This window comes from Lipophrys pholis (genome assembly GCF_963383615.2).
Source record: "Lipophrys pholis genome assembly, chromosome: 7".
NCBI classification, from domain to species: Eukaryota; Metazoa; Chordata; class Actinopteri; order Blenniiformes; family Blenniidae; genus Lipophrys; species Lipophrys pholis.
In genome coordinates, this window is record NC_137638.1 from 30,665,484 (window position 1) to 30,683,476 (window position 17,993).

At 43.1% G+C, this 17,993-nt stretch overlaps 1 protein-coding gene across 1 annotated transcript in view; it reads right to left on the minus strand.

The window, feature by feature from the left end:
• Positions 1–16,227, minus strand: part of cux2b (cut-like homeobox 2b) — a gene marked incomplete at its 3' end in the record, with an annotated part of 142,688 nt that extends 126,461 nt beyond the window's left edge. The window contains exon 1 of the mRNA XM_080467499.1: positions 16,162–16,227. Within this exon, the coding sequence (XP_080323625.1) occupies positions 16,162–16,224 (63 nt within the window). The 5' untranslated portion in view covers positions 16,225–16,227. The remainder of the gene's footprint in view (positions 1–16,161) is intronic.
• Between the last annotated feature and the right edge of the window lie 1,766 nt (positions 16,228–17,993).

The window sequence follows — 17,993 nt, forward strand, 5'->3', positions numbered from 1 at the left end:
ACAGTCGTGCACAGGTTGCGCAGTCACAAAATTTGGGGTTCGCCACGGGGACGGAGTGGACCCTTTTGACGTCACTAGTACCGCACATACTCGCAGTGATTAGTAGTATGAAGGCCCCTTGCTGCTCTGTTCGCTGGCTGCAAACTGTGGACTGGATTTCCTGAAGGGAGGCGGGTCTCAATGAGACCAGGAGGAATGAGTCAGGAAATCCATTCCACAGTTTGCAGCCAGCCAGGAGGCTAGCGTAGCAGCACTGTGCTGTCCAACTTTTCATGACAACATGTTGCTGTTTGGATGGATTTTATGCTCAAAACACCACAAAGCGTAGTACAGCGAGGCGCCGCTCTGCCGCCAAACATCACCATTTTAAAACTCCATCTCGCTGAGGAGAACGGCACTCCCAGCGGCATCAAAACAATGAAGAGCCGCTCCTCCATGCTGTATCTGGCGATTCACCTCCGTGAACCTGTGTCCTACTCCACGCAAAACTCTGAAAATAGTCCCAATCATTTGTGCTGCGTTAGAGCTGGAAACATTGTGTTGGTGCTGCGTTGCTAAATAATTTCTCCAGGGATTAATAAAGTGATTGTGAGGTTTTAAAGCTAGAACTAGTTTATTATGAGATGATGATGTCATGCAGACCCCCAAATTGTCCAAATTTAACAAAAATTGTTTGTACTGCTTCCCTTTCTGACCTGATACTAACCGCAAGTTGTCTTTTGAGAGAATGCATGCATACATTAGGTACATTTCATACTTGCCTGTAGAGAGGAGTTTAATACAGCCTCACATGAAATTAACAATAATAATAATAATAATATTAAACCCAACAGCTCTGGTATCGGAATAATATCTGTATCAGCAGATATCCAAATTCAGGTATTGGGATCGGATCAGAAGCGAAAAAACGTGGCTCGGTGCTTCCCTATTAAAACATCAAACGTGCGACACTGTCTGACCTAAAACAACACATACAATCAATTGAACACATTTAGGCCAATGTTAGACAATGTTTTCAAGTGAAAACGCATAATTTTTGTGTTTTTGTTTTCAAAACAATGTCCACCAGCAGAAACACTGAAAAATATGTAGTTTTCATGTTGGGCCACTCGTTGGTTGTTTATGCAATGAAACGACACACACATGCAGCAGAGAACAATGGGCTCTAAGCATTCATAATGGGAAAACACCGACATTCTAGTGGACAGACGACCAAGTTTGATTGTTATTACGGTGACTGCCAAAATAAAAGTACCAAGTCAAGGAGACTATGGACAGGGAGTCATGACACTACGGAGGAACACATGGTTCTTAATGTCCATCTAGTCGATCGTTCTTGAACAGACGAATCATTTACTAAGTTTGTGGTGTGCATGTCCAGCAGCAGCGTCTCCACCATTTCCATGGAGCCTGAACGTTTCAAGAAAGTTGCATTTTGCTTGTTTAACTGACAACGTAGTCGGGGTGTTTCTGAGTTCTCTAAAATGTGTGTTCTCATTCGCTCCAAGCGCCATTATCATGTAAATGGTCACCCAAAATGCAATTAAAGTTTTTTGTTTTCACTTGAAAACATTCTCGTGTAAATGGAGCCTTACAAAGAAATCAGACCCTGAAGTAACTGCAATTTGTTACTAAATATTGATAATTTCTCCTCACTACATTTTTCAAACTTGTTATATTGAAAGTAACTACGCTGCTGATGGTAACAATACCTACCCCAAAGCTGCAAGTAATTATGAACTTACAAGTAATTCAGTTACAACAATAATGGCTAAATGCCAACACTTCCTGTTTCCCATTCAAAAGGCTTTCAGTATCTTTTCACTGAGGGCTGCATAAAAAAATATACTGCTGTACCAATCAGAGAGCAACAAACCAGGAAGTTAACTTGCTGCATTGACTTGCTATCTTGTCCTACATTTGGGTCAAAAGAGGCAAAGTTTTGTGCTTTTGATGAAAGTTACCTTGTGCCTCAAGAGTACAATACAGTCAAGAGTTTCATATGTGAGTCAAGTCTACAACATGACTCAAGCCAATTAAAAATGGGCATCGAGCTGTAGTTTGGACACCGGTACTGCTTTACTTCCTTTCCCCAACTACCTGTACTTGCATACTCACTTAAAGAATGCCTGAATGAATGTTGTCTATGATGAAATGTACAGTATAGCTTTCAGTTTGAACATAGAAAAGAGGATTAAATGTCTTGCTACAGTTTCAAAGGTCCCTTCATGTTACCCCCAACAATGTCAATGTTAATAAAAGTCACCTGTGACTGGAAGTCCACTGAAACTCTGCTTTCACTCAGTTTGCTGCATGTTTGAGGATCCTTGTGATCACACACAGACTATTTATGAGATGGGTGTTTAAAAACCAGATGTGCGAAAACGAGGAGCACTCAGAAGAAGGATTATCTCCCCATAATTCTGCCTATGTATTGAGTCATAACTAAACGTCGTCAGCAGTAGCAGAGAGGTTCTGAACATTAAGTTTATGGGCTCCTCATTATTTAACATGTTAGGGTCTCCCTACAGGCCAATGAAATTTTGATGGTAGTATTTCCGCTAGTTTGCTGGCTCCTCACTCCTATTCACTCCTTACGGAGATGCAAATGGGTAAACGACATCTCATTGGGCCGTGCAGACATTAGACTGATCCACCTTTTTGCTCTGAGGTGGACAAACATTCAGCGGTGGTGCATTGGAGGCCCGATCAGAGAGCGTTCAGAGAGTATTGCATCTGCAGACATGCATGAGGAGGCCGGACCTCAGCCTGGACAGGCCAGGGACTGCAGTGCTGCAACCATCTGAGTAGCCGCCTGCCGCCTCCCTATCTGCATACAGTAAAAAACAAACATTCTTGTAAATAAAGACGGCTGTCCAGCAACTGTCTTCCCAGCGACAATGGTATTGACCGTAGTCAGATGCTCCGCTGATTAAAAATTGATCCATTTTGAAAAATCTAATCAACTGAATAGGATTCTTTCATACGTGGGGTGGAGTTGGGTGCGTTTGTTGGGGGCAGCAGGGAGGGTGGGGGAGGACGTGGAGGGGGGTTCTGAGCAGCTGCTGACACAGAGAGACAGACCTGTTATTAACCCCTGCACCTCCATGCAGCCTTTTGCACCCTGCTCCCCACTTACTTCACACCCCGTCCACCCCCCACCCACAGCGCCCCGGGACCAGACACGGCCCAGACGGTCTGAATTATTCAGCAGTCTGCGAGAGAGGCTCCGGCCACTTGGCCTATTAATGCCTGCCAGTGGAGGCTAGTGGCTCTAATGGCCAGTCCGGAGGAGCCCCAGTTCCCAGTGGACTGCAGAAGGGCTGCTAACGTTGAGCTGCAGGGGATGTGAGAGCGAATTCATCAGGGGCCGAGGTCGCGGCAGGTTAATGATGCCGCACGTCTAGACGGACACTGGACACAAACCCAGCCCAAAAAGCAGCATGCGGGGGAGGGAAGAGGAGGGGAGCGGGAAGGAAGGGGATGTGGCTGAGATGCAATAATATTTTTATCTCTGAAGGAGAATCAGCCCTGTGATATCAGGTCTTAGGGCTTATTTATTAAAGTACAGCATTGTTGACTTTGGCCACAATCCACATCTGACCCCAGGTTTCTCCTTTCACAACACAACAGATCTACAAATACCACAAAACCCACCGATATAACTTCAGGTTATACACGCTGCAGATGCAATTTTTTTTAATGACCCAAATGCTGCTTTCAAGCTCCTGGTTTATAGGTTGGGTGGGTCTGACCTAACATCCGGATTTAAAATAGTGACTCAGTGTAGCAGGTAAGTGATACGACCCAAAATTGAGTCATGTGATTCATTGCAGTCTGACTTTTTTTATGCAGAGAGCGACCTAAAATGACCTCTAATCCACTCTAGCATGCAAAATAAAATGATAAGACAAAAAAACTCAATCACACCCTTATGAAGTTTTTACGAGTCATCAAAAACACTGTTTTCGATAAATGAGGGCCCGTTTAAAACGAAAACTTTTCCAACTTTCGTTGCGTTTTGGGGTGAACTGACAACTCGTCCACGTGATTTCGGATAACTCGTCCATGACTATTTTTTTCAACATTATTGATTTGAAGGATTAGATTTCAAAGTATATTTGACACATTTGGAAGGATTATTAAGTGTATTTGACACATAAACATGAGATATTAAGTATATTTTACATATAAAGATAAGCAGTGGTGCAAACTCAACAGGGGCGCCCCGTGCACCAGCTCAGAAATACGGTTTTCAGAAATGTATTTCTGAAAACAAAAAGGCTGTGCAGTTGAAAAATGTAAATGCCGCTTCGTAGCTGACCGCTTTGAGTGATGCGTTCAGGTACATCACGTAAGCGCGCCCTGCGACATGTTAACGAGCTGCTGGGCTCGTACAGTAGCGACGTTACCTGATAAACATGATTAGAATATGACTTATAGTCATTAGCGAGCTGGAATGTGCATGCGCAGCACACGCCAGTGCCGAAGGTTCGGGTGGGGCATCATGTGCGCAAAGAAGACCATTCTTTGCAAGAAACATTTATACTATATTAAATATATATGGACATATAGTACATATATGAAAAATATATGAAATATCAATTAAAAATAATATGTTACACTACATTGTACAGGATTTATTTTCTCAAAGAAATTCTGAAATCTCATCCATGGACGAGTTGTCCTCTGAGGGTGCTGCCATGGACGGGTTGTCCGGGGTTGCAGTTTTGTGGACGAGTTGTCCGTTCACAAGTTGTCCATGGATGAGTTGTCCTACAATCTGTTTTGGAGGTGTGCTTACACAAAAACGGTGCTCGAAACCACTGAAAAAGCAACCGTGTGGGAATGGCTCCCGAGGTGGACCTTTTCAAAAACTCTCCAACTCCATCTCCATGGAAACGGAGGAACGCAACTTTTTGAAAATGCTCAGGCTCTGTATCCGTGTAGATGGCAGAAACACTGCTAATGCGCACCACAATCATATTACATGGAAAATAACAACAATGGTGGCCTCCAGAGTGGAGGCAAAAACAACCATCAGCACCTACTAGTGGACCAACATGAAAACTAAATCGCTTTCAGCATTTCTGCCATGTAAACAGACATTGTTTTCAAAATGTTGCAGTGTAAACGTGAAACTTTTCTGGAAGGCCTTTATACTTGAAACACTGTCGTATAACAGGCGTCAGACCACAGAAGCTGGCCGACCACACACTACTCGTCTTTTACCACCTTGTGATTGTCAATGTAAACTATTCACACTCGTGAGAAAGGAGAAGCACTCAGGAGTGAATACAGACTTGTGCGATTGATGTGTATTTAGCTTTTACATGTCAGAATATTGGTGTTTAGTTTTGGAAAAGCATTTCTGAAACATTTAAGAGCCTTGATTTCATGGACATAAAGCTACGACATATCACCATTTGTACATATGCGTGGATGTTATACTATCTCACTCCTTCTTAATGCACAGAATTTCATCTCATCTAACAATTGGAGAGGAGAGAGTTAATTATTATTACGATTTGTTTGTTTCTTGTACTGATTACTACAACAGTCTAAACCAGAGCAGAAGATCCTAATTCTAAAATGAATGAAACCTTTTGAGTTGGCCTGCACAAAAGCACGTCTCCCCCACAGCGCTGTAATATTTATCGGTAAATGAAAAGCAAGTGAAGTAAGTAACATTTATCAGAAAGGGATAAAGTGTACTGACATCGCTGAACAACCTTCATAACAGAGAGATTAAAGAATTGCCTGCGCAGCCCAACTCTGATTACTCACAGCCCCTTATCATCATTGCACAAACAATCCCAACAGCTGGAGAGGGCCCTCAACTCCAGCACAAAGTCACTCAATAATCAGGGCATCTTCCCCAGAGCGAGACAGGGATGAAGCTCCGGGTGTGAGTCTCTTTTGGGAGCGGCTTGGTTGCCATGTGGCCTATCACCTTGGTGATTGTATGCATCCGCTCCGAGTCTCCGAGGGTGTTAACACAATACTAAACACGGGCGTGTGAAGAGAAGGTAAAAAGTAACCCCTGCGTGCAAGCGCAGATGATCTGGTGGACAGCAGCCCAGCGCATGATCTGTGTGGCACCTACCTGGAGGTTTCCTAATCGAGAAGCCTCTCAGACAAAAAGTAATCATTTTTTGCACCAGAACACTCAGTCATCATTCACTGTGAGGACAAACACATTATAAAGTCCAGGCAGAGTGGCAGTGCAAGGTATTCTTATTATCATCCACTAGAGATTTATGCACTTCAAGGTTGAGTTCTTTGAGTGAGTGAGCTAGATCAGTTTGATGAAGCGGAATGAGTTTAGCCTTCAGTAGGTACTATATGTACTGGACTGCGCCGCCAAGACAGAAGCTCTTTCCCTCTTCCAGGATCTGATGCCAAGCACATTTACTGTTGAGGTCAACGTCGTAGCCATGATTGCACCAAACCAAGGGCAGCCTGCAGAAGGCTACAGAGGGGACGCAGACACACCCTGCACCCATTTGCACAAATGTAATTTCTCCCCCAAGCTCCCCTCGTTCAAGGTGACCAAGCACATAATTCAGAGATCTGTGGTAGATGATCCTGATGGCCTCCTTGCAGCACAGATTCAAAACTGAAAAGAAAAAAAAAACAGCTGTCCCCTTGGAAATTACAAGTCATCCATTCAGGCAGTTGAAATGTAGAGAATCTGTGGGCCAAACAGAACCACATGCATAGCAAATTATTTTTGCTTGGCTGCAGCTAAAGATGATATGCTTGCTTATCATACAGAAACACTGTATCACAGTCTAAATATTGGCCCTGCATTAATAGTCAATTGGATCATTTCCATACAGCATCAAGCTGAGATGAAGTATTATAAGAACACACATTCCTGTGAGGTCTGCACAGTCCTCTCACAGACTCACACCGTCCATTTAAACATGTCCCCTGGCCTGTCACAAGAGCTGACCCCCACCCTTTTCTCTCCATCCCACCTCTGCCCAAATTCCAGGTCCTCAGGCACACTCTTCCTCATGCCGCATACAGCAAGAGCCCGGAGCAATGTTTAGCTAAACCTGCTGGCCTACGTAGGCAGGGAGCGTCCCCAGAGGGCTGAACAATCAGACAATTTCAAGATCATGAAGCATTAAACCAATCCCGGCAGGGTACACTAATTAAACAGCCGAGCCCGGCACAGCCAACCAATCCCTACAGAGCAATTAAATCCATCCCCTCTAAAACACTGTGGAACCTGTCTGGGGAAAACTACTGAGAAGTGAGAGAGCAAGAAAGAGGGAGAGATGGAGTGGGGAGGGGAGGAAAATATCATGAAATTCATCTGGAAAAAAAAAGAAAAAACTATAGGGGGAATGCAGCAGGAGGCTAACAAGGGAAATTGAAAAAGGAGAGCCTCAATTCAGCTCTTTGTTCTTTTCTCTTATATTCTCTAATAGTATTCAAAATGTGTGCCGTTCCTCTCTCCCGAGGAGGAGGCGGGGAGGTGTGCAAGTGTGACCACATTTAAATTCAAAAATAGTGACCCTGTTGCGATCAAAAGTTGCATATTTAATTAAGATTACAAGGTCTGGAAAGCACTCGTGAGACCCAACGGAAAGGCAGAATAGCCTCAAGGCCTATATTACACACCGGCAGAGCTGCTAACACAGTTGCAAACCCTAATCAATACCCCGATGCCCTCCTCTACGAAAGTAAATGAACAGGTGACAATGAAGGCATGACATCACTGGGCTTTTCAGGGAACAACAAAGCCGGATGGGCAGAGAGACGGGAGCCAGCGGAGTCCTGATTTGGAAGGAGATACTGTAGCTTAGATACATCAACAATAGTGAATATATTACATATATCATTTCTCACATTAATTATTGATAACAAATTAACGGGGCAACATTTACACCCAAAAATCTCATGGATAGGTGGGCAAACTCAATCCACTGAGAGGCTGTGATAAAAGTGTAATTCGGTGGTGTTGAAGTGGAGCTGAAAACACCTCAAAAAGGGGGGGAAAGACTGGAGCAGGAGCGACTGTGAAACCAGAGGTGTGGACAGGGAGATAGACTTGCTCCTTCCTCCTCCCGACTGAGGCGGTGTATAAATCACAGAGCCCAGCTTCATGTCTCCACTTCCTGTTCCTCTCCATTAAAAATGATAAACTGTACCTCTTGAAGCCACTCGCTCGCTTTAGGGTCCCAGTCTGCACCTTCCTGGTGAAGAAGCAAGAGTGCGCGCGGCGGCTCAGATTTATTCTATCCCCTCCCATTGTTGGGGATGAATAAGAGAGTAATTAACTGTGTGGGGGTAGCAGCTGTATAAAGACAAGGCCGGCGAACACAACAAGCCTGATCCATCTGCTTTTTGCTATAACACACCTTTTGTATTATTTTGATAAATAAGAGCACATCTGCTTAGTAATAGCAAATGCTACTTTAATGCTCGAAAGACCACCACGAGGCCGTCTTTCCTGGGTTTCCGCACTTCCCAGTTAAATGAGGACAAATTAGCCTTAGAAATGGGAGGCTTGCACATGACTACTACTCCTCTAGTCTGGTAAACACACTCTGAGCAGTGGCACATAATGAGAGGAGTCCAGATCCCCACAGACAACCTGGAGAAGGTTAGTGAAGCATTGATCTCATGAGTGTGCCAAGCCCAGAAGCACCCTTCACAAGGTGCTAACCCACACTACATGACAACCTGCGTCAGAACACACAATGCACAAGAAGCCTGGCATTTGTACGTTTGAGTCGCAACAACAACAATAAAAGGAAAACTGGCATGGGTTTTTTTTCTTTCTCGCTCTTTTCCTTTTTGGTCTTGAAGGACGAAGTGGACAATAGATGGATGTAGGGGGAAAAAAGCAAGTGAAACCCTGCCAAACACAGCTGAGGCATGCTTGCCAAAGATGGAGAGAGAGAGAGAGAGAGAGAGAGAGAGAGAGAGAGAGAGAGAGAGAGAGAGAGAGAGAGAGAGAGAGAGAGAGAGAGAGAGAGAGAGGGCAGTGGGATTCATTGTAAGCCTAGTAAAATGAATAAGAAAAGACTGGTGCTCAATACGTCTGCAGTGGCGTCAGACAGTCAAAACAAATAAAGCTGAGTCCGACGGAGAAACTCAGCTCAATATGGACTCACTAGGCAAGGGACTGACTGTCAGCGGGGAGAGAGGACACAGCTTTATACCCACGCCAACGAGCCATTACCTCTCCCCTCCTGATGCTTCCGCCTGCCTCACTGTGAGGGAAGAAGACACTGCCCTACCGCCATGGAGCCATCCTCCAGCACACTAATGTGTCCCTGAAGTTTTGTTAAAGCTGGTTATTTACTCCTGCAAAGCAATTGCTCCCGCCTAAGGGCAGCGGAATGGAGAACACGCTGCTATGAAAAATCTGGCGTCTCTCGCTATGAAGCACTGTCAACTACCATGGGGGCGCTCCTAGTGAAACATTGGGGGTACTGCTTTTTTTTTTCTTGCACAAGAGGAGACATTAAAACAGCAAGCATCCAAAAGCAGATAGGTTCATACAGAGAGCGTTTTTTAAAAAGGAGCTTAATGTGCTTTTGGTTACATTTTCTTTTGCATACATAAGGCCCCATCCAACAAAACAATGCACTTTGTTAGCCTCAGTCCAACACCTACGTGCAATGGTCCTGATGGTCAAGCCTTTTCTAATCACAACCAACCAAAACCAGGTTTTAGGTCAATGTCATTGTTTCCTTTTTATTCTAAAAGCAACTCTTACAGCGTAAACGTTGAGTGTACGTCAGCCCAACTGTTTGAAGACGGAAGGAAAGTAGAAATAACTTCCCTGAAAGGTTAAATGACTATTTGAATGATTGAAAGCTGAATATTTTCATCAGAAATAACATTTTACAAATTACATTCATGTATTGATTGGTGTATTGCTTGGTCCATTGATTGGTGTAATGATTCATGTATTGATTGGTGTATTGATTCATGTATTGATGGGTGTATTGATTGATCTATTGATTGATCTATTGATTGGTCCATTGATTGGTCCATTGATTCATGTATTGATTGGTGAATTGATTGGTCTATTGATTGGTCCATTGATTCATGTATTGATTGGTGAATTGATTGGTCTATTGATTGATGGATTGCAAGTATGGAACAAGTCAGCGTGAAACTCTACACCCAACAGAAATCTGGTTCCACATTCAGGATCTGACAGCAAATGAGTTTATCTTCATATCTGACAGGTGAAGTGGACACAGGAGCTTTCTCAAATTCTGTTTTCCAGCTAACAACATCCTCAAAACCTGATAAATCTGCCCCCAATAACGACTATCAATTTTCAGTTTGAAGGGATTTAAAAAAAAAAAAGACAATTCTAAGAAATAAAACATTAAAAATTAAATAATAGAAATGGACACAATAAGTATTTACATGAGAAAAGGAGAGACATTTTCATTAACCACACACACTATTTGGAATTCATTGGTCAATATGAAGTCAACAAATCCAGCAAAACGTAGTTGGAAGGCACACACACACACACAAACACACACACACACACACACACACACACACACACACACACACACACACACAGAGAAAGGTATTTTGTCACTTACCTCTCGTTGAGTCTATTGTTAGTAGGATCACAGAACTCGCAGTTCAGACTGAATCATGATGTTGAACCACAGGTAGTTTTTTCATATTAACAAGAAAATTTAATTAAAAAAAATAAGAAACAGAACTGCATGTAATCAGGGCTGAACTGTATAAGAAACACTGACATTACAACTTCCCACAAAGGGACTTCTACACCCCCTTCTCGACATGCTTTAAACACACAGCTGCTTCCAAATTCAGTGAATTAAAACCTGGGAAAGGAAGTAGAACATGCAAACTCTGCACAGAAAAAGCCCCACCAGACTGAAACCAGGGTCCTTCTCACAGCTGGCAGGGCTGACCACTACACCACCGTGCAGCCGCTGATAACTCAACGAAACCTCTTTCCAATGCAGCACTATGAAGCGTAACACAGTCCTGAAGTGTCCTGAAGTGGTTACAAAATAAACTCCGACTAACAAATGTCTCCTCCATCGCAGTCAATACAAACCACGTCAAAGTCAAAGATGGCGTTGGATTTCTTTCTGGCTCTGCACTGTGAGCGGAGGCGCCCTCGATTGCTGCCACTGGTGAATGAGAGCTGCGTTACCAGTAAATAAAGCAGCAGCCTTGTTTATATAGCTTCCACCTTTATGGTACAGTTCAGTAAAGAGAGAGAAGATGGCCGATTCTTAACATTCTTCCCCTGACAAATTTTATGAGCTCCCCAGGGACTGAAATGTGTGATTTCCTGGAGATAGAGATGCTAAACTATGATTCATAGCAACCTGGTCCTGCATTGAAAGACACTTTCTGCAGCTGGGTTTGTTGTTGTTGTTTTTTTAGAAAAGCTCCGAATACTGGGGAGGAAATTGCAATCACAGAAGCGATATCTCAGAAATGTATATGTCAAAAGGTAAGTAGAAAGTGTGTGTGTGTGTGTGTGTGTGTGTGTGTGTGTGTGTGTGTGTGTGTGTGTGTGTGTGTGTGTGTGTGTGTGTGTGTGTGTGTGTGTGTGTGTGTGTGTGTGTGTGTGTGTGTGTGTGTGTGTGTGTGTGTGTGTGTGTGTGTGTGTGTGTGTGTTGGGGGGGGGGGGGGGGGTGAATGGAGCGAATGGTGTAATATTGCAGCTTTAAGGACATTTCAAGTGTACAATTGCCGATATAAACAGTCACATCATTGCAGCATGGGTTATCAAACAGAAGCTCATACTGTAGACTGCAAAGTGGAACACAAGCAAGGCAAAATGATTGGATAGGTATGGAAATCTACTTGAAGGAAGGTCAAAGTGATTAAGCTGACATTAATGACAGGCCTAGTCTTCCAGTGAGAATGCTCACGGTAGCTGTCTCTAAACCCATTTGTCATTCTGCTTCCAACGCTGAAGCATCTGCTTTGAAGTCTCTACCACTAATGCTACACAGAGAGGTTAAACAGCTTAATGCTGAAGTCTGTTTCACTCCTCTCGCTCTCTAATGTTTCCTCCGATTTATGTACCAGGGGTTATGGCTCCTGGATTTCACATCTCAATTTGCCCCAGATAGTCCTGTAAAAGCTCCCTCTCCTTCTTATTTGCTTTGTTGTCACTGTCAAAGGAAGAGAGGGGCAACCCGAAGGATACGGAGACCGTGACAGACATGCCCCACCCATCGATCCACAGATGCAAGGGGCAACGAAAGCATGTGAAGAAATGTTTATGTGGGGAGGCAGGCACGAGCCAGGGCAGTTCTCACGTTTAAACACATCACTTGATCTGCCAAAGATTTGACAACAAAAGACAAGTCCAGAGAAATAAGATAATGAGCACATGTACAGCTGCTCCGCTGTGGAGGTCAGCTTTAAACCCTTTTATATCTATCACACAGCATATGAATGAAATGATAGTCATTATGATAAATCATACAAGATCCGAGGCGCTCTGGACTCACTTACTCTCCACTACAATGAGATTATACTGATGCATGTGACATTAACAATATCAGCAAACAAATATATGAAAGCATGAATGAAAGGGAGACAGAGACCGATTTTCACAGCCAATTTGCGATTGCAGGCTGGGAGAGAGAGTGTGTGTGTGTGTGTGTGTGTGTGTGTGCGTGCGTGCGTGCGTGCGTGTGTGTGTGTGTGTGGAGGAGCTACTGGCAAACAGCACACAGAGCAGGCTGGCAGCGGAGGCAGCCAGGCTCACAGGCTACAAAGCAATTTCACTGTTTGGCAATACTGTTGTCTCTGTGTGTGGATTAGAGCTGACACCAGAGCAACTGAGTCATGCTAAATGTAGTACAATCACAAGCTTTTGTTCCTGATCTAAAAACCCCACTGCCTCTTGGATTCGTGGAAGAGAGGCTGGAAACAAGGCTGCGAAATAGTAACAAATAAGCGGCGCATTATTTCGCCATATGAGCGCAGCATTGCGACATCGCTAAAAACAACACAGGGATTAAAGTAGCTGCTAGTGGAGCCACAGAGACCAAGTTTTCTAAAGTAACATCAACATCATGTGTTACTGGCTTGCTTTGAAGATACTTTGTCTGGAGGATGCTTTAAAATGTCCACGGATCAAAAAAAAGGATGTATTTTAGCCGCATTTCCACCTGGTTTAAACACACCTTCCCATCACCTGTGTCCAAATATTTTCTACAACCCCCTCTTTCACTTTCTCACTCTCCAGGTATCATATATTGGCCCAGAGTTGTTTCTAGGCCTGGCAGGACCTGGCAGGACAGACCCTGACCCGTCCTTTTCATGCTCGCCCACGGAAATGCCATCTGGCCGGTGTGAATGATTACCACAGCAACGGCCGGGTGACCTGCAGCCAGCAGGAACCAAGGTCACTCCACCTCAGCGCTTCGCACTCTCCCTGCCCTCCTTTCATCAGCCTGCAGGTGAATTATTCATCCTGTACAACTTGCAGGCACAAATCCACTGCACAAACACTAAAAAAGGAAACTGCACACTCAGTTTACCGATATAATAAGTTGTAATGGGAAAACAAATATTCCGGCGTGAGCCGCTAAAGTGAATAGCTTACAGATGTACTCAGACGTAGCCACATACCCTCCTCTTTACTGACGGAGATGGTGAACCAGCAGTAATGATTTTACACCACCAGAAACAGGCTACAACCATGACTGAATTAGAAATAAGTGAATTAATTGATTTCTGAAACATGTAGCACCAGATGTCACATTTAAGCGACAGGCATGTTTGCAACTGAGAGGTTTTGGAGGAGTGTTCAGCGGATCTGCTGCTGCCTGTCGGTCAGATAACCTGATCAAATCCATGGCTAGCCATGTAAAATATTAAAGGTTACAATGTTTAGACTGAAGAAGACTCTTCTTCTTCTTCTTTTTCCTGTATAGAATGTAATTATTTTACAACACAGACGCTACTTTTGACCGTTTGTTACTCACATTCAAGGATTTTTATATTTGAACAAGGGTTTTGAACTTTCTTCTGAATCAAAGTCTGACTTTGTGGAGTCATTTGGTGCATTTCTGCTTGCTTGCACACACATCCAGGCAAATAGCAGCAATTTAGACTATGTGCAGTCCAAAATGCATTTATTTACTCTCTAGTCATCATGACTAGCCTCATTAAATTATAATAACCTCTCAGAAACACACTGTGAGTGCAATTACTACCTAGAAAAGTTGATCAATGTGTTAAAACTGTAAGTATTGAAGGTCACTTCAATGTGAGACAACACGGCACAAACCTGCTCAACAAGCATGCACCAGTTTTTATTCACATCACGATTTAGTGTCAGCGAATCTTTGAGATCTTTTGCACTTACGTATAAAACAATATTTTCCAAAAAAAGTTGTTCTAAATGTACCTTAGACTACAACCTATATGTTCATGAAACTGACTCACAGTCAACACAAACGCTGTTCAAGTTCATCTATTTAGAAGTCCCCAGTGTTTTCATGTTCTTGTGGCATTTTCTGCTATATTAAGTCGACATTTCTTTTGCATGATGTTGTGTAAATGTCACTGCAATTCAGGTGAAACCAACAAACCTTTTAAGCACACTTTTAAGCACAAGTTTGCCCAATCTAATTTGCCGCTGATTGCTTCATGGCTGCTTGTAAAGCCTCATAATGATCGCTGACTGGCTGCTTTCTCCTTCCCTACAGCTCCAGCAGCTCCACTGCTCCTCATGACACAGGCTGGGGCATCCTTCAGGGGCACTTCAGGATTTAGCTCCCAGAATACTCCAGCCACACTTAATGGGGGGGAGAGAGAGAAAAAATGTATGTCTGCATGCTCCTAGGCTGCTACAACAATAGCTCCAGCCCAACAGTGGAGGATCCATCTCCAGCCTGGGTTTAGTGGGGGGGAAGTCGGAGAGGAGGAGACCGGAGAGGTTCCAGCGGACTTGGAGCAGGAATAAGACCCGAGCAGAGACAACAGAGAGCCCGCAGCAGCAGATCTGATTTCTGCTCCTCCTCGGCACCCAGACTGCCATGCTCCTGTCATCTCTCATGTTACAGAACATCAGTCAAACGGCAGGGACGGTGCCCTTGCGCCGGCCGAGGCTGATTTACAAACATTAGCGGGGAATACAATTACACAGCCCTCCCTCACTCCCTCCTTGGTCTTGCAAACCCCCCCCCCAACCCCGGCCGTGCAGCCCATTGCGACGGCGACGGCGGTGGCTCTGGGAGGAGAGGGGAGAGGAGGAGGGCTGATGTCGGTGGAGAGAGGAGTGGACACCCAAAGCACCGATTCTCAACCTCATTTCTCCATTAATGCAACTTTGAGCGGCGCTATCCAAAACAGGACCATACATAAATAAATCGCTATGTATTGATATATGCACATGTAAACAGATGCTCACCTGCCACATTCTCCATAAACATTTTGCAGCAACAATCAAGAGTCCAGCGCCTTTAAACACTTAATTATCAGCCTGCACGTATGAGGATGATGGATGGTAATATTTGCATACACACACAAACAAAATTCCAATATTAAACTTTCACAAATTAAAAACTGTGCGCGAATAATAATAATAATAATAATAATAATAATAATAATAATAATAATAATAATAATAATAATAAAGAATAGCAGCGCACTAGTGTGAAAGATGCAGGAAACAAACAACGCGTCGGCCGTCGACACAAACCGCATGAGACATTTAAAGATGAAAAAGTTATAGCCTACGTCCACAAGCAAAAGAAGCGAGAATGAGAGGCGCATTAAAAGTTTCCGTACATGTAAGTGGCGGCGGCGGCGAGTGCGGCGGCGGACGGCAAAAGAGCGCAAAAAGCCCGGAGAGGAGGCAGGACGCGCGGCGCGCAAACAGCAGTGCTGTCCGCGGTGCTGATCCCGCTGCACAACATCCAGGCTGAGGCTAACGGAGGAGAGGCTGCTGCTCCACGGTCGCTCCACCGCTGATCAATGATTGAACTGAACAAAGGCAGAGAGAGGGGGGATCAATTTCTAATAACTATCAATGCCGAACGCCGCCGCTTTTCGCTCGCTGCGCGCCCGAAAAACGCGGCGGCACGCACCGGAGCGCACTGCGCGGACCCACCGCCCGGAAAATACGCCGAGAAAGGTGAGGATAGCACTAACCTGGAGCCGCCGTAGATCAAATTTCTTCCAATATTGAAACATCGATCCTACATCGGCGGCCATCTTGGGGGATATTGTGGAGATTTTTTTCCAGCGGCTGCAATAAATATGTGGGCTGGATTCCCCCTCGTTAAACTGCGTTTACCAGCAACGCTTGCACTTTTAAAAAAAACCAAAAGAAAAAAAACCTAACGAGCACACTTCACAGCGCAGTCCACAGATATGTTTGACAAGTCTGCCAACATGATTGCTTCCCCCTTTTTCTCTTTGCAGAAGAAAAAAGTAGATTTGTTTCTTTTTTTAATGTTTTTCTCGCTCCTGTCTTCGCAGTCTTTTCTCTTGGAAAAAGTAAAAATGTCTCCCAAGAAAAAAGAAACAATTTGAAGAAGATTTTTTTTTCATTATTTGTCTTTTTTTTCTGTAAAAGTTATCATTAGTGAGGAAAAGCCCGAGGTTGATCAATAAGCGTCTGGAAAAAGGGAAGGAGATGATGTGTAGATTAGTGGAGGTCTGGGAATTTGGCCAAGCCTCCTTTTTCTTTATTTATTTCAGGGGTATCTGGGGCAGTAACATCAGAGGCAGGGAGGCAGATTAAAACACGGCTTCACATTATTAATAAAGCCAGTACAAATACACTATCTCTACTTATTTGACACCTTTACATGTTTAAGTACTTTAAAGCAAAATCTCGAACACCAAGTGTCGTTATAGGTTATTTTTGGTTGTATGTAATGGTTCCGTTCAAATCTACGATTAAAAAACAGCATTTAATGTTATATAAATACTTGTTTTGCCACCTACAGCCGACATTTTGAACTAGATTCTTTTATTACTGTGAGTCTGACAATATGTTTTTTGGTTGGTTTTTTTTGGTTGGTTTTTTTTACAATTGCATTAAACCTGACTTACCTTACTTACTAACAATACACTCTCTGAAGCACTTTTAAAAGGCATTTCAATACTAACTTCCTTTTTTACCTTGACAAATGTTATATTTAATCCATTCAGGTAAAGTTACTGACAACAAACTGTCCAGAAAATCACGTTTCACTTTTATTAACCTAAATTTCAGTCCAGTCAGGACTTTTGTAAAAGGCGCCACATTCCTCCTGCCATATCTTAAGTACAGTTAAGTATTACAGCTCTAAATATTAGGTGTTGTACACCAACAAATGTCCTGAATGTGGCTTCCAAGACATATAAAGTATATTTAACCCTATTCTAAAGTACTGTTTTAAGCACTTGTAAACTTACATGTTTTTAAAGGATACTTGAAGGCGAAATTAAAATTTCACCTGAGCGAATGTAATGTTTTAGTCCATTTCGGTACAGTTTCTGACAACTAACTGGCTGGAAATAACTTCTTTTTTTTTTTTTGATAACCTAAATCTTGATACATTTGTCATTGGATTATTGTGAAAGGCTCCACATTCGTCCTGCCATATGCTATTAAACTATAAACTATTAGAGTTCCTAATATTAGATGTGACTATTTAATCTTTTGTAAAGCACTCAACAAAGCACTGGAAGACGTATTTAAAGGACATTTTTAAGACCAAGTTAGATTTAATTTTCTTTTTTATCTTTGTTATCTTAAGATTAAATTATTTTTCTTGTATATTCACTTTAAAAACTCACAAACGATAAACTTTCCCCCCAAAAAACATATTTTACTATATATTAACCTAAGATTTGGATCCATTTTCTATTAGATTCTTGTAGTACTGTCAGTACGGCTGAGCCAAAGTTTAAAGTGGAATGTACAAAACATTACCATAAATCAGTACAATACACAGATCATGTGTTTTTATTTCTTAAAAAGTACTCATTGA